This window comes from Cucurbita moschata, unplaced genomic scaffold (assembly GCF_002738365.1).
Source record: "Cucurbita moschata cultivar Rifu unplaced genomic scaffold, Cmos_1.0 Cmo_Scf00004, whole genome shotgun sequence".
In the NCBI taxonomy this organism is placed as follows: domain Eukaryota; kingdom Viridiplantae; phylum Streptophyta; class Magnoliopsida; order Cucurbitales; family Cucurbitaceae; genus Cucurbita; species Cucurbita moschata.
Genome location: NW_019268520.1, coordinates 6,242,876 through 6,263,610, shown reverse-complemented (window position 1 = coordinate 6,263,610; position 20,735 = coordinate 6,242,876). Strand labels below are relative to the sequence as shown.

The 20,735-nt window shown below is 34.6% G+C and overlaps 4 protein-coding genes across 5 annotated transcripts; 2 read left to right on the top strand and 2 right to left on the bottom strand.

Moving 5' to 3' along the window:
* Positions 1–47: 47 nt before the first annotated feature.
* Positions 48–3,597, bottom strand: LOC111441335 (cytokinin riboside 5'-monophosphate phosphoribohydrolase LOG3-like). 2 transcript variants are annotated; one of them, XM_023078282.1, is made up of 7 exons: positions 3,240–3,597; positions 2,674–2,771; positions 2,508–2,538; positions 1,851–1,950; positions 929–1,005; positions 668–811; positions 48–255 (listed from the first exon to the last, which is right to left on the bottom strand). In XM_023078282.1, exons 1-7 carry the CDS (start codon positions 3,366–3,368, stop codon positions 199–201), a joined length of 636 nt encoding a protein of 211 aa, XP_022934050.1. In that variant the 5' UTR covers positions 3,369–3,597; the 3' UTR covers positions 48–198. The 2 variants fall into 2 exon arrangements, with proteins under 2 accessions (XP_022934050.1, XP_022934051.1); XM_023078283.1 differs by having other exon boundaries at positions 55–255; positions 935–1,005.
* Positions 3,598–6,617: 3,020 nt separating this feature from the next.
* Positions 6,618–8,656, bottom strand: LOC111442336 (29 kDa ribonucleoprotein A, chloroplastic-like). The gene is made up of 4 exons (XM_023079705.1): positions 8,239–8,656; positions 7,993–8,094; positions 7,306–7,605; positions 6,618–6,883 (listed from the first exon to the last, which is right to left on the bottom strand). The coding sequence occupies exons 1-4, from the start codon at positions 8,602–8,604 to the stop codon at positions 6,818–6,820; spliced, it is 834 nt and encodes a 277-aa protein (XP_022935473.1). The 5' UTR covers positions 8,605–8,656; the 3' UTR covers positions 6,618–6,817.
* Positions 8,657–10,471: 1,815 nt separating this feature from the next.
* Positions 10,472–14,774, top strand: LOC111441708 (adenosine kinase 2-like). The gene is made up of 12 exons (XM_023078797.1): positions 10,472–10,719; positions 11,062–11,115; positions 12,060–12,106; positions 12,189–12,220; positions 12,310–12,411; positions 12,511–12,578; positions 12,745–12,821; positions 13,126–13,223; positions 13,292–13,362; positions 13,451–13,517; positions 13,590–13,773; positions 14,323–14,774. The coding sequence occupies exons 1-12, from the start codon at positions 10,637–10,639 to the stop codon at positions 14,463–14,465; spliced, it is 1,026 nt and encodes a 341-aa protein (XP_022934565.1). The 5' UTR covers positions 10,472–10,636; the 3' UTR covers positions 14,466–14,774.
* A 1,351-nt stretch (positions 14,775–16,125) lies between these two features.
* Positions 16,126–18,110, top strand: LOC111441707. Its single transcript, XM_023078796.1, has one exon. It carries the CDS (start codon positions 16,309–16,311, stop codon positions 17,725–17,727), a length of 1,419 nt encoding a protein of 472 aa, XP_022934564.1. The 5' UTR covers positions 16,126–16,308; the 3' UTR covers positions 17,728–18,110.
* The last annotated feature ends 2,625 nt before the right edge of the window (positions 18,111–20,735 follow it).

Genomic DNA, 20,735 nt, shown 5'->3' with positions numbered 1-20,735 from the left:
AAAAAAAAAAAAAAAAAAAAAAAAGTTTCAACCATTAATTAGAGGCTCTTTTTTTTTAAATATATAAACTGATATGAAATGGAGTAATTTATCAAAAAGGGGAAAGAACACCAGAAAATAGGCAATAATAGACATAGATTCATTGTGGCCTCCTCCTTCATTTGCTAAAAAAGTTGTGGACCATCTGCATAAGCCAAGCTATTCTATCGCCCAACTCAGCTTTGAAGCAACTCTGTCACGGCAAGGCACATACTCCTACACACACAACTCAACCATCATCACATAGGATTCCATTTGCTTCTCTCATAACCAATCCATAAAGCTAAAGAACAAGAAATTATATGGTATCATATTTGATGCTCAATCTTAGTTAGAAATGTCTACCGAGCAAGGCAAAGACCGGGCGAAAACTCCTTGGAGAGAATTTGCAGGGATCAGGTTCTATCCCACATTTTATTTATATATTTATATACGAAAAGTGATCGGAGTGAGACGGATTTTGTGGAGAATATCTAACGGGGAGAAATCCTTGTCTAGGCCCCATCTAGTTAAAAGGGAAAAATCTCTCATAACTACCTCTCTCAATCCCGGTTTACGGAGAGATTCTTTCCCAACCTTGTGAGTTAAATGAACATTTTTATTTACAACAATGTTATTATCATGATACCTCCAACTTCTTCACTAGCTCCTTGACTGATGGCGTAGATAGGATAATTTGACGCGCATTTGGAGTGATGAATCCCTCCTCTACAGCTTTATCAATAAATGAGAGTAATGAATTGTAGTATCCATCAACATTCAACAGCCCCACCTGCAGTTTTTAGTATTCATTTTGTTCATATTCAGTAACTATCATAGCTAGCCAATCACAGCACAGGCAAAAGTAAGGCTGAGCAGATGGAATATTCGAATAACAAAAATAAGATACACCGACTGGCTTGTCATGAATTCCAAGTTGAGCCCATGTTATGACTTCAAGTAGTTCTTCCAGAGTCCCATACCCACCTGCATGCATTCATATGATTGGAACAAAGAATTTAGCAGTTTTAATAACATGAAGATGATCCATCACTGTTGCTATACTTAATGGACTACTAATCTTAATAAGCTCTGATTTCGGCAGCTTTCGATCGAATTACAAGTTTAGTTCTTAAACTTAAGGGGAATGTTTTGAAAACGCATCTGTGAACGTTTAGGAAGAAGCTTAAATATTTTGAAATTCAAAAGAACCAATTGGGGACAAAAGTTTTCAAAGAGGGAATGTAATGATTCCCCATATAGCAACGACCATTTAAGCAAAGTGAGTCAAAGTTGCCTTGTTTTCTGTTCATGGCAGAGGTATATAGCTATGAAATTAAGGATCAAATTTTGGGAAGAACATAGCTGCCCACAGCTGGTATGATTCAAGAGACTTATCTTTTTCAGTGTCTGATATTGATGGGTCAATGATGGTTTCTTAATGAATCATGACCAAATGTAAGGAGAAGATGGCTTCCCACAGTTGCTATAAATGCACACCGCCATTAATGCAGATGGTGACATAGTTTGTGTGGCAAAAGTTGAATAAGTCCGAGATTTTTGGAGTTGAATTGATTGATCAGTAAAACAAGAAGGCTAGAAGGACAGGCACCGAAAGCAGAAGGGTAAGATTAATTGATGATAAAAAGAGAATAAGACGAGGATTGCACGTTTTTGTTTACAGGAGTGAACTAAAGGAAGATCTGAAAGAAGGGTTTTTAGAGCTTTGAGTGACCGACAGATAGCATGGCCCAAATGGGCACATTGATTTGACTGAGAGTAATAAAAGCCCAAATGCTTAAGAATTTGATGTGCAGGCTTTATATACTCACCTGGCAAAGCAATAAAAGCATCTGAATGCTTTGCCATCTCTGCCTTCCTTTGGTGCATATCTGCCGCTGTCTTCACTTCCCCGACAGTTTCACCAGTCAACTGTAAAAGAAGACCACGTAATGGGATAGGTTAGAGAGAGAAAGAGGACTTTTGGAGCCTTGTTGGAGAGAGAAAAATGATGGGTTCTCTAGGAAAAGGGAGGGCAATTCAAAAAGGTTTTGATCCAGAGATGATCTCTAATTTTCTGAACTTGGCATGACATAAGAATGAAGGGCTTAAAATGAAGAACTCAAAAAAAAAAAAAAAAAAATCATGAACCATGTTGACATTAGAAAGGATTAGGATGTTAATAATCACGGATCTCAACAATAGTATGATATTGTAAACTTTAAAAGTATAAATTCTCAGAACTTTACTTTGAGCTTCCCAAAAACCTCATGACAACGAAGAGAGCTGTAAATTCTAACTACCATGGATAAGGCTCCCAAGCATAGCCAAAAAGACCGATCTCAAAGTATCATAAAGAAGAATGAGTTGGAATAAATAAATGTAAAATCAGATTCAATAATAATAAAATGAACGGTTCTTTCTTAAAATATAGCTGAATAAGGAAGGTACGGTTGAAGACTTTATGCAGCCGCTGGTTACGGACATACCTCAGGAGACATGAGTGTCTTGGGTATAACTCTGGACAAGAACAGTAAGATGACAAAATCAGTGGTAAACTTATAATGGTGAATAAACCCAAGAGAAGGAACACAAAAAACAAAAACAATGTTGAAGGGAGGGACCAGTGGATGTAATTAAAAAATGGGGGCATACCCAATGACATGCCGACCGCCATCATGAACAGCTTGTGACACTAAACCCATCAGCCCTACGCTGCCCCCACCGTAAACCAGATCAATGTTCCTTGAAACCTTCAAACAACAACAAAAAACCCAACTCGTCATCTCAATGGCTCGAGAGTTTCATTTTATGAAATGGGATTCTTTCCTTACAGTTTGAATGTATGTATGAAAGCCCATTTGAACGAAAATCTCAACAAAGAAACAAACTGTACCCTACTAACATCATGCATTTTCTTAGCAATTTCAGTTTCTAATGGGAAATGGAAGAGGCAAATTCAAAGTTGGGGAAGATTTTAGCCAAAATAAGTGAAGGGTCGTGATCGGACATTATCACAAACACGTTGCGAGCACAAACACAGGGAATCCCAAATGAACATCAACGGAAGACGAAGATTCAAAACAAACAACAAACGTAGTAAAGATCATCAAAGCATTGGAGTGAAGGAAAGAAATGTAGAACAATCTATAGCAACATCGAACACAAAATACAGAGAAATGGGAAATCGACAATAGAGTTAAAGAAGAGAGGAAGATTACCAATTCCTTGCCAAGTTCAATGGCGGAATCTTGGTAGCTTTTCTTCTTGCCTTGGCTACTTCCACAGAACACACAAATCCTCCTGAACTTGGATTGCTTCATTTCATCATTCGCAATAACACCCTCCATTGATTTCTCGCTATGCTCTGTTTCACTCCTTTGTATTGAGTTCAAAAACAGAGTTTCGCAATGCAATCAAAAAGCTGTGGTGAAACAGAGCATTTATTTGTTCCTTTCCTAATGGGTGTTTGTGAATGCTACCCCAACAGATAATAAAAAACGAAAACAACAAACGTAAGAAGAAAAAAGAAAAAGAACAAAAGAGAGAACAAAAACAGAGGAGGCTTCTCCTAAGCTCGGAAATGTCTTCGTGGCGTATTTCCATTTTATAATAATCTTTCATGCCTCCTCGCACGTGCGTAACTTCACGCACGCTTTTTCGCCACCTCATCCTCCTCTTTTTTTTCTTTTTCGGAATATTAATTAAAAAAAAATATTAAATATCGAGATTTACCCCTAGGACTAGTTGAAGAAAATAATACATGAATATAAATTATACATTTTTTAATTTTATGACATTTAACCACATATATATTAATAATTGAAATTAATTTAAAAAATGTGAGCTTTGTTAGATGAACACGACTCTCGTATGATATTGTCCACTTTTAGCAAGAGCTCTTATGACTTTACTTTAGACTACTCCAAAAGATCTCACTCCAATGGAGAGAACTCATCTCCGCTAATTTAGGGAATGAGGCATTTTGGAGAAGTCCAAAGCAAAGCCGTAAGATCTTATGCTCAAAGTAGACAATATTATACCATTGTGTACATCTGACAAGCTTATCTAACATTATTATAACATAACGTCAATATAATTAAATAGCATAATATAAAATTTCTAAAAAATGATGATTTAAATTTAGGTTAATAAATGAAAAAATATATTAAAAAAAAATAATTAATATTCGATGCATAAGTAAATAATGATGAGTTATTGCTGTGGGAAGATTAATTTTTATATTTAATTTCCATAAAGAAATAGACAGAGTCATAAGCATTTCTGAAGTCTCTCTGCAGTCAAACACTACTAAATTAGTGCTCGTATTATGGTCAAATGCTACATATTTGCATTTATTATAAGCTTGTTAATGTATATACATACGAAATTTAATAATTCAAACATACGACACAGGGGCACCGACGTCTTTTACACCTCCGTTTTTGTTTCCATCTCCTATTTTGATCTCACTCGAAATTTTTTTTATCTATTTATTGTAGAGATAAAAACGAGAATTTCCAATTTATGGGATTAGATTCTCCACATTTTTTAAATTTTCTTTATATATATATATATATATTAAATAATTTCTTATTGTAATATAATTTATACTAAAAAATGTAAAACATTCTATATAATATAATACAAAACATAGTTTTCTATATTTTTTTACTTATTATATATTAAGAGTATAATTTACGTCTCTGTCCCCATTTAACCAACAGGATTTTTGGGTCGACATCTCTTCAAGCACTCATTAATCTCAAATAAATAAACAAAAAATAATAATATAAATAAATCAATTTAGATATTTTTTTTATTAGTGTTTTATTTTGATTCTACTTGAAAATTACTTAAAATTGGTTTGTTAAGAATAATATTTTTGTAATAATTCGACTTTTTATTTTAAAAATGTTCATAACCCAAGTTTTAATAAACAAAAGTCAATACAAATATAATTAAATCAATTAATATTATATATTTTTTTTAATGAATGGTTGAAATAGAAAGAAATATTAATAGAGCCTGCGATTATTATATTGCATTAACTAGGTACGGACACGTGGCTTTAATGAATATTTTTTTAAAGAAAAGGATCTCACTTGTATTATTTGATTTAAAAATTAATAACTTTACTCAATAAGTGAGAGTGTTGACATCATAATAAAAAAAAAATAATAATTAAAAAAAAAAAATATATATATATATATATATATTATTAATAAAAGATAATAAGGTTACATTTCAACCCGTGACAATTTGAAAATGTGATTTCAGAGGCGTAATTCAAGAGTTTATAGAAGCATTCTATATCTCAAAATTTATTTATAATATTTTATCTTTTGAAAAATGAAGAAAAAAATAATTAGTGTAAAAATAGAATATTAAATTAGGGGAGAAAAGTTGTTTTGATTTCATTGTTGAAATTGATATAACTATTAATATAAAATGGAAATGAAAAAGAATATTAAATTATGGTTATTAGCTTACCCCCTATTCATGAATTATTACCGTACTTCACATGACTTCTTACAATCTTTTTTTTTTAAATGTCATTCAGGTTGCATTTAAGTTTTTTAATTTTTAAATTCAATAAATTTCCTAGTTTCCTATTTAAATTTAAATTTAGTAACATTATTCTAAAATTACCCTTAAATTTTCAGAAGTTCAAAAACAATTTTTTTTTTGAACTTTTTTAACAAAATATTTTTACAGTGCTTAAAAAATACTCATAATTTCAAAAATAACACTATACAGTTTTGGAGATAATTTATAAAGTGTATTTTTGTCAAGAATTTTTTTTATAATACTAAAAGTTGTTGATGTACTTTTAATATTTTTCAAATATAGTACTAATGATAAGTATAATTAAGTTTTTTTAGATAATTATGTACAATTTTATGAAACCGTGGGATATGGATATGGCTCGAATCCGTTGTCAATATTTTAAACTCGGGCATAATCAACCAATATTTTATACGATCAAAATACAAACTTAATAAAGGACCCCTAAACTATATATTTACTATAATCTAAGTCTTATATTTAAATTTTTTTTAATTCTATGAAATTTGAAAACTATAATATTAGCAATTTATTTTTTTATTTTAACCAAAATGGTTCGTACTAATGATACAATTATCCTAATCTAATATTCCATTTAACTAAGACTTTTAAATTTTAAATCTAAAACTAATTTTCAAATTTCGAAATTAAAATGAAAGACCAAGTAGCTACTAACTGCAAACTTCACAGACCCAACCCAATCACCATATTTTAACCTACTGAATAAATATCACCAATCCCAAAAATTGGGCCCTGACTCAAGCCTTCATCCAGACTCGAGTTTCTTATTTTATCAAGCCCCACCAAGTCAGCCTTCATCCCTAAGACACGCCCCATAAGAGGCATAGCCATGAACTTATGCTCCTTTTTAAATGTTGGAAGGCATAAGCCAAGAGAGCCACTACATTATGGCTTGACTCATGGCTTACATCTCGTTTTATATGTGCAAGTAAGGCTAAGCCTTGAGGCACAAAATATTGCCCCATGAACACCTTTTGAAAGGTGGGCTTCCCTCGTCCAAGATCACAGATGTTTTAAGCTATAGAGGTTTTAATCTCAATTGAAGAGTGGCAAAATCAGAAAAATATAAAATGCCATCGTTCATAGGGAAGGTACAGCCAAATCATCTGGCACCATCTACTATCGGACAACATTACAGAGAAAAATAAGGTTAATATAAAGGAGCCCAAAAACCACGTTAATTTTTTCCTCTCAAAAGCTCTGCTGATACTCAAAACTGGCGCCTTGGCGGCCTTGCTTCTGCTGGTGATACTCGGACGGATCTTCCATTCAAGTCCTGCAAGGTATGCATTTGTACTTAGATATATGGAAGATACTTGATTCCGAATCATGCATTTCTTCATCATTAAGTAAGGATCAGGTGTATTATCGGGAATTCAATGCATGAAATGAGTTCTATAATCGAAAAGTGATGAACTGGGATAAAACTTGCGACCACAAAAATTCACTTCAGCTGAGGCAAATGGGAAAGAACAAAAAACATCAACTTCAGCTTCGTAAACAATTGAGAACATCCACGAAGGAAACAAGTGAGGAAATCATGATTCATATGAACAACAGGATTTCATGCCCATAAGAATTGAACATGAATTCAGTAAGCAAGCTTTAATTGAACATGGGAAGGCATATGAAGAGTAATCGTAAAAAAATGCAGAACTGACCCAAAAAAAGCATAAAAATGAAGAGCCAAGAACTTACAGCTCCATCCAAGGACTGAATGGCATTGGTAACATCCTCTGCTGAATTAAATGTTACGAAACCAAAGCCCCTAGATCTTCCGCTCTCGCGGTCGTAAACTACTTTTGCCTCCACAACATCTCCTTGTTGCCTAAAAAAGTTCTCAAGTGCATGGTCATCAACGCCCCAAGCAAGGTTACTCACATGAACACGGTTGGGCTTATCAAAATTTGAAGAATTTCTGGAACCTCTGAAAGAGAAATCATCCCTTTTTGGTGGAGGGGGTCCATTATTTACCCTCAGTGATCTACCCTCAAGTTCCTGTGAGGAGTTACAAGGAATCATCAATTAGAGGCGAATGCAACACACCCTTGACCAAAAATGAAAGACAACAGTATGTAACTGGAGCATAAAGGCAAATCTATAGAACTTTTGGCGTTAAAACTAAGAATATAAGCTCTACAAACGTTTCCACCCACAAATAAGACCGAACTAGAGCATATCATTAGGATGGGTTCTCTATGACGACAATATAACGTGTGCTCGTCCAAAATTTGATGTTCAAAGCTGAACGGCACTAAAAGGAACTATAGCTTCCTCATTTTTTTGGGTTACAGTTACAGTAATTGAATTGCCGAGTAATTGAAGCAGAACCAAAAGCAAAACTGCAGAGTATTAAAGTGGCGCAAAAGGGGTGTAGCCACTTACATAGCCATTAAATTGTTGAGCAGCGGCTTCAGCCTCGTCGGCACTCGACATGGTGACAAAAGCAAACCCCCTGCTTCGTCCCGTCATCTTGTCGTAAACCACCTTTTAAAAGAACAGCACTCAGTTTATAAAATTAGGGCAAAGCAAATAGGTCTCCTCGAGAAAACAGGAAAAACTTAATAATCTAAAGCAACGCATTACAAAACCTACAAAACCTACAAAACATGGAAGGGAAAAACAAATTACCTCGACCATTTCAACTTGTCCGGCACTTTCGAACAAGCCGGCGAGTTGAGCACTGTCGACGCTGAAAGGGAGATTTCCGACGAATAGTTTAGGGTCAGGAGCGTAGCTAGACTCATCACCATCGCTCTCAAAAATGCTTTCCTCCTGTTCGAAATCGGATGAGACGGCGACATTTCTAACAAAGCGAGAGGATAAGGGAGGAGAAACCCTACTCGAACGAAGAACGAGAGAAGAAACGGAAATGGGATTTGAAGGAAGGCGAATGGAAGATGGATTGAGAGGGAAGAGTTTGATTTTAGGGTTGGAAAGGGATAGGGTTTTGAGGGTTGAGGGCGAGAGCGTGAAGGAAGTTGCAGAGGCAGACATGGCTTCCGAGATTTTGAGATAAGGTTGGAGACGGCTTGAATGAGCGAAACTAGCTATTTATAGGGTCCTTTTTTTTTTTTACTTTATGTAAATTTCTAAATATAATATTAATATCCGCGTGATATTTGTGAGATTTTTTTTACTCTATTTTTCAAATAGTTTTATTTTATTTCATAAATGTGAAGATAATTTTTTTTATACTTTAAATTTTGAATTTTTAACAATTTTTTACTTTTGTCCTTAAATCATTTTGAGTGTAAATTTTACATTTTATTTGCTTAACCTTTTTACATTTCTTTTAAATATAAGTTTTTTTTTTATTACCGAGATCTAGAGTAGTTGTTAAGTCGTACTTAGGTCTATTTTCAAATTCAATAATTTTTTTTAGTCATCAAATATACATTTTGTTTTATTTTCAAGATAGCTCGCCTAGATTACAGGGACTAGAGATAGTGGAAACCTGACATCATGACTCTACTAAATTATATTTCGAGGCATTTTCAATCTTCTTTAAGTAGACGTTATTTTGACGAATGGTCAGAGGCATTCTCAATTTTCTTTTCTCCTTCTCTTTTATTTTTCAGGTAATTATTATTATTATTATTATTTTTTTGTATATATAAATATTTTGAAAAAAATAAAAATAAAAGAGATAAAAGTGGGAGCAAGTGGCTACTGCGAAGTCGCACGCTCACGCGTGTGAGATCTATCCATCGTTATCAACACCAACTTGTGATATTTGTCGCATAAGTGGCCACTTGGTCTCTGCGCGGCTCAATCACAGCCATCCATTTCTCTTGTCTAGCTCATAATACTACAGCATCAGATATTTATAACCATGCAATTCCCCTTTTAGGGTAATTTATTAAATTTTGCAATTATTTTAACGTACCATTTTAGTTTTTTCCGTTGTTAAATTATAAAAAAAAATACCTTAATTTTTTTTTCTCAGTTTCAAAAATATTATTCAACTTAAAAGAATAACTATTAGAAAAAAAAAACACTTTAAACTAAAAAAAATTAGATGAAAATCAATAATAACTTGTTTAAAAATACAGTTTTTTTTTAATCTAATAAATATCTTTAAATTTTTAAAAAATATTTTATATTTTATTTAAAAAAAATACCCTTAACCTTCTAAAAATTGCTCTATTATCTTTAAAATAACAAAATTTTAAAAATCAAATTAATAAAATTTAAAAAACCAATTTCTCTTTTGTTTCCCTCTCAATTTCTCTTTTATTTAAAAGGTTTGAAATTAAAAATATTATCATAATTACTTTCAACAAATTTAACAAATTTATTGTATGAATTAATTTTAGACAATTAAATTGTTGTTAATTAGTTTATTTTTATTAAATCAAAGTATGAAAATAATGTTAACTAATTAATGTTTTTATTTAATTTTCATTAATTAATAAATATATTGTAAATAAGATACATTTTTACCCGTCAATATTAATAATTATTTTATTAAAATATAAATAATTAGTATAATAATCAAATTAAAAAAAGTTAATTATACACGACTTATTTCAAAATCAATTTATCTCACTCATTCCAAATACAATATATATATATTTCAACTCTTTTATAAATTATTTGAAAATAATTGATAAATAAAAATAATTGTTTATCGAGAACAACAATAATAAACATGAATAATCGATAAAATAAAGAAATTATATTTAAAAGCAACTAAAAAAATGAAAGAAAATCTAGAATGATAAATAATAATTAAAAACAAAAAAACAAAAACAAATGATTGGTTAGATTATTAAAACATGTTTAATAGGAAATAATTAAAAGTTTAATCGATGCTGCCAAACGAGTCGGGAACCTAAGAGTAATGGAAGGGCTCATTGGGGTTGAGGTTGGTGAAGCTTGAGAGTTGTGCCACGCAGCGCCATCACTCACTCCCCGATTCTAACTATAAATCCCCGCCATTTCCCACCTCGCAGATCTCGATCTCGCACTCTGATTACTGTCCTTCTCTCTCTCTCCTTCTCGATCGAATTCTTTCATCGCAGCAATGGCGTACGAGGGGATCATCTTGGGGATGGGCAACCCTCTTCTTGACATATCGGCTGTCGTTGATGATGAATTTTTGCAGAGGTATTCCGCCACTTCTTTCCTCGTTCTTCTATTCAGCCTTCATGTGTTCTCATATGAAACTCAGATCCATATGCTATTTTATGTCTTAACTTCCATGCTTTTTCATATAAAACTCAGATCCCTACGGTTCTTTGATTGCTTCTTAAGTGTCTAGTCGTTTCACTAATTTTATTGTTGGTTTTTCATGGTTCTTTTCGTTTATATTAGCTTCATTGGCTGTAGTGTTTATGATACTAATGCGTGCAGACAGGTTTTGTAAATTGCAACTTTGATCCGAAATAAAAATATTGGGATTTCACGTTTGACTGTATATTGATTGTGTAAATTTCTCGTTCCGTACAGATACGACATCAAGCCGAATAATGCTATCCTCGCCGAGGAAAAACATCTTCCAATGTAAGGGATTGATTTTCAATTTACTGGCTGACAGCTTCCGCTCTTAGTTTCATTTTATGTTTAACTGGTTTTGTTGCTACTTATCCGTTGAACAGCTATCAGCTACACTTCTTTTATGAACTTTATTATTCAAGATGACGCTTTTTTTAATTGTTTTAATGAGATGTCACTTGATCGATCTCGAGAGCATCATTCATATATTCGACCTTGTCTTATAAGTTTGCTTGAAAATCAAGTTTCTCGTTACAATTTGGTCAATTCGAACTCAATGGATTAGGGAATAAAGGAAGACGAGTGCTGTTGGAAGTTTGATGTTGAAAGATATTAGATGAGATCAACTTATATTGATATTGGTTAGTGCTGTTTTTATTGGATGAAATTTATCCAACAGAAAAGTAAATAAGTTTTGACAACCTATGTCTTTTGTTCTACCTAAGGTTATTACTTAATCAAGTTTTTTGAATATGAATTTTGTTAATTGAATCGAACTACAGGACTAGTTGCAAAAACGACCAGAGAACAGAAGGCAGCTGATAATAGCTTGGTTACTAAAGTAATTAACCTACGTGGCTAAACCTTGTGGTTTATTTATTTAGTTGGAAAGAAGTGAGGATGTGATGTAATGTTATACAAAGTCTCAGGCATATTGAACTTCAGGGGATAATTAGAAACGAAACGAGGCACTAGTTGAGTCGTTTGTTCTGGGTTAAACATTTTTTAACCTTCATTATAAATTGTGTTTTCCTTTTCCAATTTCACAGAAAATTTCCTACTGAAGAAAATTCTATGGTTAGAGTAGAGTTGTTATGCTTTATTATTCTTGTTTTTTTTTTACATTGTTTGAATTTTCACATTTTCTGATGTGAGTCTTTTGTTTTTTAAAATTTTGGAATAGTTATTCAATTGTTGTGTTGATCCCTTCTTGCATATATGTTCTTTTGTAGGTATGAAGAATTGGCAAAGAATCCTAATGTGGAGTACATTGCAGGAGGTGACGTGTGGATGGTTGAATGTATTTTTGTTACTATGGTTTTGGCACATTTGTGAATTTCATGTACCTTTATTTAGTGCAGGTGCTACACAAAACTCAATTAAAGTGGCTCAGGTAAACTAAGTTTGTTCCCCGGTGAATATGCACATATCCCTCAAGTTTTATTTTCTGGCGTGGGGTGAAACTTTTCTTTCCTAATCCAGTGGTTGCTTCAACATCCTGGTGCAACAAGCTATATCGGTTGCATTGGAAAAGACAAGTTCGGAGAGGAGATGAAAAAAAACTCGAAAAGTGCCGGTATTAATGTAAGTTTCATATTATATCACCACCTTCCATTTCGGTGATAATTTACATCATTCAGTTCTTATTTGCTCTTTTTTGCCCATTGGTATTTGAGCAATTAGGTTCATTATTATGAGGTTGAATCTACACCGACAGGAACATGTGCTGTTTGTGTGGTGGGTGGTGAAAGGTTGGTTGAAATCTTGTGTGCTTTAATAAGTCTTACATATAAAGTTTGCTCTATGTAAAAAAATGGTTATTTCTTAGATTGTTACTTCTAGATATCATTAATTTTAACCATTTGTTTCATATTTAGGTTAGATGGTCTAACAAGAGTCTGTTTTTGTGACATACAGGTCACTAGTGGCTAATTTGTCTGCTGCAAATTGCTACAAGTCTGATCATTTGAAAAGACCTGAAAATTGGGCATTAGGTAAACGCAGAACTCATATTATGGTTTTCAGAGGGCTTGTGGGAATCTGTTCTTAGAAATTCTATTCCTTGAAAAGAACTCTTCTTTAAAAGATTTTCCACTTTGCTTAGAGCAAGTTGTTCGTTCTTTCAAAATAATAGACCAGTGACTAATTTTTGTACAATAATCTTATACATCTTCAAATCTCTCAATGATCGTTCTTCTAAAAACTGTTAAATTTTTGTTTGAAGTATCTTAGGGAGCTGTAGATAGGATAATCTTCTCTCGTACAGGCTAACTCGATCATAATTTTCCATGAGAACAGTTGAGAAGGCCAAGTATTACTACATTGCTGGATTTTTTCTCTCCGTATCACCAGACTCCGCACTTCTTGTAGCTGAACATGCAGCTGCAAACAAAAAGGTACTCCTGTGACGTTACGGTTTACCAAGGCTTCAGAATAGGTTACTAACTTTGCCAATCATTTGCAGTATTTCTCGATGAACCTTTCTGCTCCATTTATATGTGAGTTTTTCAAGGACGCACTGGAGAAAGTTTTTCCGTAAGTATTAATGTATGGTAGAAGTGCGAAACTTTGACATGTTGACCCGGGACGTATACATAAATATATATTTTTTTTTGTATTTCAGGTATATGGACTACGTTTTTGGTAATGAAACCGAAGCAAGGACGTTCTCTAAAGTTCAGGGATGGGAGGTAATGGCTTGCTTTGTCCCATAAAGACTGGTTTTCATTATGTATAATTGGAGGTGAACTTTTTATGAGCAGACTGAGAAAGTTGAGGAGATAGCTCTAAAGATTGCTGCGTGGCCTAAAGCATCAGGAACACACAAGAGAATTGCTGTTATTACTCAAGGTCCAGGTCCAGTTGTAGTTGCTGAGGATGGAAAAGTGAAGACGTTCCCAGTTATTGTGCTGCCTAAAGAGAAACTCGTTGACACTAATGGAGCAGGTATGTTGGAGCTTAGTGAGCATGAACCATCAAGCACATCCAAGTTTGACTTTCATTACTACTTTTTTATTAATATCTGTGAGATCCCACGTCAATTGGAGAGAAGAACGAAACATTTCTTATAAGGGTGTGGAAACCTCTTCTTAGCAGACGCGTTTTAAAACCGTGAGGCTGACGGCGACATGCAACAGGCCAAAGCAAACAATATCTGCTAGCGATGGGCTTGGGTTGTTACAAATGGTATCAGAGCCAGACGTCGGGTGGTGTGCCAGCGAAGACGCTGGTCCCCAAGGCGAGTGGATTGTGAGATTCCACATCGGTTGGAGAGAACCAAACATTCTTTGTGAGTGTGTGGAAACCTCTTCGTATTAGACGCGTTGACAGTGATATACAACAGACCAAAGCAGACAATATCTGCTAGCGTGGACGGTTATACTCAGTGATACACTAAACCAAATTCATATTCATGATACGCATAGGTACATGAACGAACACTAGAAATGTGTTTTAAGATCACATTTTCATTTTGTGTTTTCTTTTCTATTTCAGGAGATGCGTTCGTGGGAGGCTTTTTATCTCAATTGGTTCAAGAAAAACCCATCGAAGACTGCGTAAGAGCTGGGTGTTATGCATCAAATGTTATAATTCAAAGGTCTGGCTGCACATTCCCTGAGAAGCCTGATTTTAAATGAGCATTCTTTCGTATTAGCGAGACCTTTGGCCCTCCTCTCCTAGTAGTACCCATCTCTAGCTATTGCTTTACCTTTATATTCATTTTTCCTATTGGCTAGTGCGGATGATGGCTATTTCTGCGCATCCCAATATATATCTAGTTCACCATATTCCTGTTATTCCCAGATGTTGCAAGGACTTTTTAAGTATCTTGCCCTGAAATTTTATATGATTATAGAGCAGTTTGGTTCATACCACTGTACTAGATAGAGTAGAGGCACTCCATTAGTTTGGCTTGGCCTTTTAACCAAATTTGTTTGTTCATCTTTTTTTTTCCTTCTGAATTTTGTTGCATTTCCATGCACAAAACAAGCGATGGGGGCAACAAGCAGCAGAGGTTCGTCTGCAAAGCTACAGCAGCTTTTGTACCCCACGGTTGCCTCTTAGAGACCCACAATGCACAATGGCACATGCTTCTGCTTTCTTCTTAATTCTGATTGATTGTATGTTCTTATCCTTCCGACACTTCTGGTGTTTTACATATATTCTTTTTAATCTTATCTTAAAAATATCTGTTTCAATGATGTCTCTTCCTCTTTCTTGGGAACAAACAATAAAAATAAATAAATAAATTGTTTTCAAAATATATATTTTTTTAAAAGTTTGTAATATTATCCTTGTTTGTCAAGGTTTCAAAATTATTTTTGAATTAGAAATTAATTTTAATTTTGAACAAAATTTGGGACTTTCAAATTATTTTTTTTAAATACCATTTTTGGCTATATATACTTGAGTCCATTTTTATTTTGGCCCCATAATTTGAGTTTTGTTTTATTTTGATCCGCGTAATTTCAATTGTCTAATTTTATTCAAAGTATTTTCAATAAATCTTAAACTTGTTTTTTTTTTTAATCAAAATTGGTAATTTTTCTATTTTCATATAAAATAATAATATATATGAATATATTTTAAAGATTTATAAAGAAAATGCTGTAAAGGGTTTTTTTTTTTTGAAAGCATATGGATTAAAGTCTAAATATAATAAAATCTAAAATATAGAGACTTAAATGATATACCTTTTTCGTTATTTTGCGACAATTTGAAATAAATTGTGTGTAATAGTATGAATTATTTAATTCATGTTATGCCCAATTCTAATAGAAAGGGTGACATTTTATTTTTATATCATTTTGATATTGGTTGAGTCGTGATAATGAACTGGATTCAAATTTATTGTTGAAATTAGTTCAGAGATATGTATACCCTTTTAAACCTGAATTGATTTAAAAGGATCGAAACAAATATAACTAATTAGTTAGTTAGGTTAGTTTTTTCATCACTATTGAATTTAATTAAAATATTATATAACATAATTTTTTAAATTAATGAACTAAAAGTTGGTTAAAATTTAAAAATAGAAGTGTAAAATTTTGAAGAGATAGAAAAGAATGGAATAAAAATTAAATTTTTTAATTAAATTTAAAATGGAAGAGCAAAAATATAATATTTTAAAAAACTAAACTTGGGAGAAGAAGTGGTTTCCTATAGTTTAATTGTTTCGCTAAAAAAGAAAAAAAAATAAATAAATAAAGAAAAAAAGAAAAAGAAAAATAAAAAAAGAGCGCGTAAAATTACGCGCTGGAAATGTCTGTGTTGATTGCCATTGGCACCACCGTTGAGAGGCGTCTAATCCCTATTTTGACAATTGAGAATTGAAATCACTCTCTTACTCTCTGCTCCATTTCAACTCTCTCGCTCTCTATTCCGATCATCCAACGGCCAATTCCCCCAATCCGGCGCCGGAAATTCACCTTCTCACGGCGGTGGATCACAAGAAACCGGTGAAGCTCACAGCCCTCCGCCATGACCGATAATCATCCTCGCCTTGATAATCTCCGTAGTACGGCCCAGCTTCTCCGAGAAGCTACGGCCTCCTTCACATCCAATCTTTTCACCTTCCTTTTCCTTTCCCTCCTCATCCTTTCCTTCCGCGTCGTTGTCGAAAATGGCACCCAATATGTCACCTCCTTCATTGATCGCGACCCTTCCCTTAAGGCTCTTCTCTCTCGCCTTGACATTGCAGGGGAGCAACGCCTCCTACGGTCTGCCGAGGACTCGTCCATGTCTAGCGCTGTTGCCCGTCGCCAGCGCCGCCAACGTCGCCGGCCTTTTCTGCATCTTACCCGCGTTGGAACCCTAGATGATGATATCTTCTCCGGAGATGTGGATGACGAGCGTGGCCTCTTTGGGACTAATCGGAATCACCCACCTAATGCAAGTTTCGTTTTTTTTACTCAATTCGGTTCGATCTCAGGGTTTTCGAATCTGGTCGTCGATGATGGAATTAGGGTTTCGGAAGTTGTTCGGCCGGGAGTGGGATTCAAGGCTCGTAGCTCGCCTTTTTCTAATGATAACGAAAGCGGCGACGATCAGGAGGAAAACGATAGAAGACTTGGAGATGAAAATGTGCACCAGGATATGGAAAGGCTTGTAGATTTGCAATTTTTTGTCAAAGGACTGGAACTTGGTCGTCGGGACGCTGCAGCCCTGTTCTTCTTTGTTAGTTTTCTTTCCGCTGCTTATATCTGGGTAATGCTTGGCTTTCTTGTTACATATTCATGGGCTTCAGGCGTTGTGTTCATCGCTGTCCTTAATGATCTAACGGAGAGATTTGGTTCATTTGTTGGTATGGTATGGGATGGGTCAAGATTGGGGTTCAAGAGGCTTTCTGGGTTTATCTTGATGAGATGGGCTGTACGAGATGCGCTAACCCAGCTCCTTGGCTTGTGGTACTTTGGTGAAATCGAAGATCAATATTCATTTTTCAAGTTATTTGTAAGGTTGAAATTGATGCCATTTTCCATAATGTCTCCATGGATTCGTGGTTATGAGAAAGAGATCTCTGGGTTTCTGTTTGCCTGGTTTTTGCTAGACACTCTTGTCGCATTCATCTTTGCTGTGGATGCTTGGGTTGTTATTGTGGATGCAAGGCGGACTGGTAGAGAGATCTTGAAGGAAGGTTGTTATTTGATATTGACAATGCTAAACCAGGCTATTCAAATCAAGTGCTTGGAAGCCATTTGTTGTGGATCTTTCATGAGATGGGCTCTTGCACGAGTTTGTGGAAAACATGTTGCCATGTTTTTTCAGTCCGTGGGAGAGGTCTATTTCATGGTGGTTTGGCTTACCTTCTACTTTGCAGCTAGGTGTAGAGATGCCAAAGTGCAGGGACAGAGGTTTGGTCGTAGAGAGCTCGAAGTATTGATCGAGGGGGTTCGATAATGATGAATTGGCGGCTTTATAGGGGGCAAGTTGCTTAACGCTAAGGAAAGTTACTGGTAATTTTTCATTGCTCTGTGCATGCCTGTTTTGCATTTCCAGATATGCGCCCTTAATTGTTTCTCTAGTGTCACGAGCTATGTCCTCTGTATGTACTTTCTTTCTAGGCTTCATGCTACTTGTGTATATTTTACATCAGAATGCTTGACAAAAATCAAATCCATCCCAGTGGGACGCCTTGCTGACATCTGTTTTTTGGTGCTAAAAAAATTTAGGAGCTATGTAGATAAAACTATAGGTCTGTTTTAGTATTTTTATTCCATTCAATATGTGAGATTGAACTATAAATAGGCTTGAATATGGGAAAGCATTGAAGTGTTTCTATTTGTTTGCTAGCATTCTTATTATTGTTTACTTAAAATTTTCCTTAAATATTATAACTGGTCATTGTTATTGTCTAAGAAAGTCGTATACACTTTTGTAAACGCATAATTACCGATTTACGAGTTATGAATTTATATCTGAATCTGAAGAAGCAATCATTGACCAGAATAATTATTGGACTATCATTTTATCATTTGGGTTCATTGAAGACTGTTGGACGAAGAAATCACCAAATCAAGTTGGTCATATATTTTATTATGAACGTGTAAATTCAAGTATCATTACTTGTTCTCATGGACGAAGACTGTTGGACGAGGAATTCACTAAGTCGAGTCGGTTTAAATTTGTTATGAATGTGTAACTATCAGGAATCAGAGATCAAGGTGATGCTGAGGATGTTTTCCTTTTTTTTTCTCTCTCTATTTTTGAATTTTAGATTATCTGAAGTAGAGAATGTTGGCACCTTGTAGTTAAGACCCACAGAGTTCTTTCATCCAACATTTGGCTTGATACCTTGGTCTATCTGCAATTAGAGAAACTAACCTAGGCTCTTCCATTTTTATTAGTTAACTTAGTGTTAAGCTCAAGGCTCACTAAAGTGCGAGGCGCAGAAAAAAGTGTGGGCTTTTTTCGTGTGTGGTCTATACACACTCACACACACGTACGTATGCATGTACATATGTATTTATATTGCCTTTTTTGGAACGGAGGAAAATAGAAACAGGAAGATAACGTAGATAGAAATCTTCAATTTATTCAAGTTTACCTATTTGGGTTTTCAAGTGGAAGATTTGACTTGGTTCAAATCTCACCAACCAAATCACATGTGGGAGTAGAAACTGTGCTGAGGGATGCAAGAAATGGTTGGTTGTGCTCAACCAACCAATATGGCTTTCATTTCTTTCTGATGCATTGTGACGTATGACTACGTAATTCATATTTCATGGTACATGAACTTCGGAAAGGACGGTCAGATATTTTTTGTATCTCTTAAAACCAACATGTATGTTCTGTGGCTTGATTTGCTTGGTATCTTTCTAGTTCAACCACTTTTTAAGATGCCATTTCTCTTTGATCATTTGGGATTATTGTGTAGAGAACTGTTTGTACAATATAAACATATCTCTGAGTTCCCCATTTCTACTTTCTTCTGTACTGTCCAGATATAAGTTTGAGGTTTTTTTTAATCTCGGATCATAGGCTCAACTAGATGCTACCATAGTCTTAGGAAAACAGATACATGCTTTCTAGGGATGAGTTGTTGAGCTATATTACAGGAATTTTAGCACAAAATGAGCTCATCTCGAGTGGGGGAAGACCATAGCTAAGAGCTCATCCTTAGGAAGAGATTCTTAAGCTCATATTTAGATCCTAAGGAAGAACAGGGGACGAACTCATTTGAAAGGAGTATAAACCTGCATTCTGTGGAAGGGGTGATGTTATAGTGCAAGCATGCTCTATAAAGAAAATGCGACCCCCCATGCTGGCATGAGTTTAACCCAATGGAGAGAAGGCATGCTCCTTAATGGAAGATAAAATCATACATAGCTTTTAAGGCATGAGCTTATCTCAAAAAGAGGATCAGAGAGAATAATGAATTGTGATAAAAAGGCGTTGAGCTGCATTAAGACCCAACAAGCTGTGAGCGGATTCCAAAAAGGAGGATGTTAAGACAGAATAGTCTTGCATCCTATATGGGCACTAACTTGTCCGAGGGAAGAACCTTAGGAAAGTGGCATACATGCTCCTTTAAGAAATAGGTGATGATTGATGAGTGGCATATCCTCGACGAGGCAGGAGCTCACGTCGAGGAAGAAAATGATAGAAATGCTCTCCCCGAAGAGGAGCAATATAATACTTCAGTCTTGTAGTGCACCATCTTATCTAAAGAAACCTAAAAGAAATGATCCGTTCCTCTCTTCCTATGGAAGAGGTGATAAGTAAGTCCACCTCCGTGGAAAGTGGCTAATCTGTGAAATTTGATTTGTCATATACTTTTCCTTTACTCGAAAGACAAAGACATGACGAGCACACTATTCCCAAGTTTGCGAAGGACATGCATTTTTTTTTTCTCCAAAGGCATGGTGCCCACACTAGGATTAGTAACGTATTTATAATTAGTCCAATTACGGTGATACCCTCGTGCTTAGGTGAATGGTTATGCAGTGTTCAATAGTTCTTCTAACATCCAACGACTTAAATAAATGATATTTGTGACTAATTACAAGTATGGATTTCGATGTGAAGGTAATATTTCGTTAATCACGAAAAAGAAAGAGTTACTTTAATAGAAGAAATGAAGCTTAATTCATTATTAAGTAGTAATCTTTCATGGAGGAATAGCACATTTCAGACAATAATCTTCCATTTTCGAACATTTTAATAAAATCTCGGAATCTTGGGTATAGTACCTAATAAGCATTAATCACAGTTATCTTGGAGAACGGCCCATTGTAAGATTAAGGATTTTACAGATATCATTTTCCATGTTTTGTACCAAACAAAACCTGTTACTCAATAACATCTTTGTGTTGTGACATAATCAAGACGAGGACAGACCAACTCCCCTTCTTCCTTCTGCGTGCTGGTTCTGGTAACATACTCAATGATTGTTTCCTCATTTAATC

What these genes read in the sequence shown, in the direction of transcription:
- LOC111441335 (XM_023078282.1), bottom strand. Translation starts at nt 3,368, where the DNA reads ATGGAGGGTGTTATTGCGAATGATGAAATGAAGCAATCCAAGTTCAGG. An exon ending in GGCGGTCGGCATGTCATTGG is followed by an intron (nt 2,539 to 2,673) that starts GTATGCCCCCAT and finishes GTTCTTGTCCAG; the next exon opens with AGTTATACCCAAGACACTCA. An exon ending in AGACACTCATGTCTCCTGAG is followed by an intron (nt 1,951 to 2,507) that starts GTATGTCCGTAA and finishes CTTCTTTTACAG; the next exon opens with TTGACTGGTGAAACTGTCGG.
- LOC111442336 (XM_023079705.1), bottom strand. Translation starts at nt 8,604, where the DNA reads ATGTCTGCCTCTGCAACTTCCTTCACGCTCTCGCCCTCAACCCTCAAA. An exon ending in CTCAACAATTTAATGGCTAT is followed by an intron (nt 7,606 to 7,992) that starts GTAAGTGGCTAC and finishes AACTCCTCACAG; the next exon opens with GAACTTGAGGGTAGATCACT. An exon ending in TTCAGTCCTTGGATGGAGCT is followed by an intron (nt 6,884 to 7,305) that starts GTAAGTTCTTGG and finishes CATACCTTGCAG; the next exon opens with GACTTGAATGGAAGATCCGT.
- LOC111441708 (XM_023078797.1), top strand. Translation starts at nt 10,637, where the DNA reads ATGGCGTACGAGGGGATCATCTTGGGGATGGGCAACCCTCTTCTTGAC. An exon ending in ATGCAGCTGCAAACAAAAAG is followed by an intron (nt 13,224 to 13,291) that starts GTACTCCTGTGA and finishes AATCATTTGCAG; the next exon opens with TATTTCTCGATGAACCTTTC. An exon ending in CGTTGACACTAATGGAGCAG is followed by an intron (nt 13,774 to 14,322) that starts GTATGTTGGAGC and finishes TTTCTATTTCAG; the next exon opens with GAGATGCGTTCGTGGGAGGC.
- LOC111441707 (XM_023078796.1), top strand. Translation starts at nt 16,309, where the DNA reads ATGACCGATAATCATCCTCGCCTTGATAATCTCCGTAGTACGGCCCAG.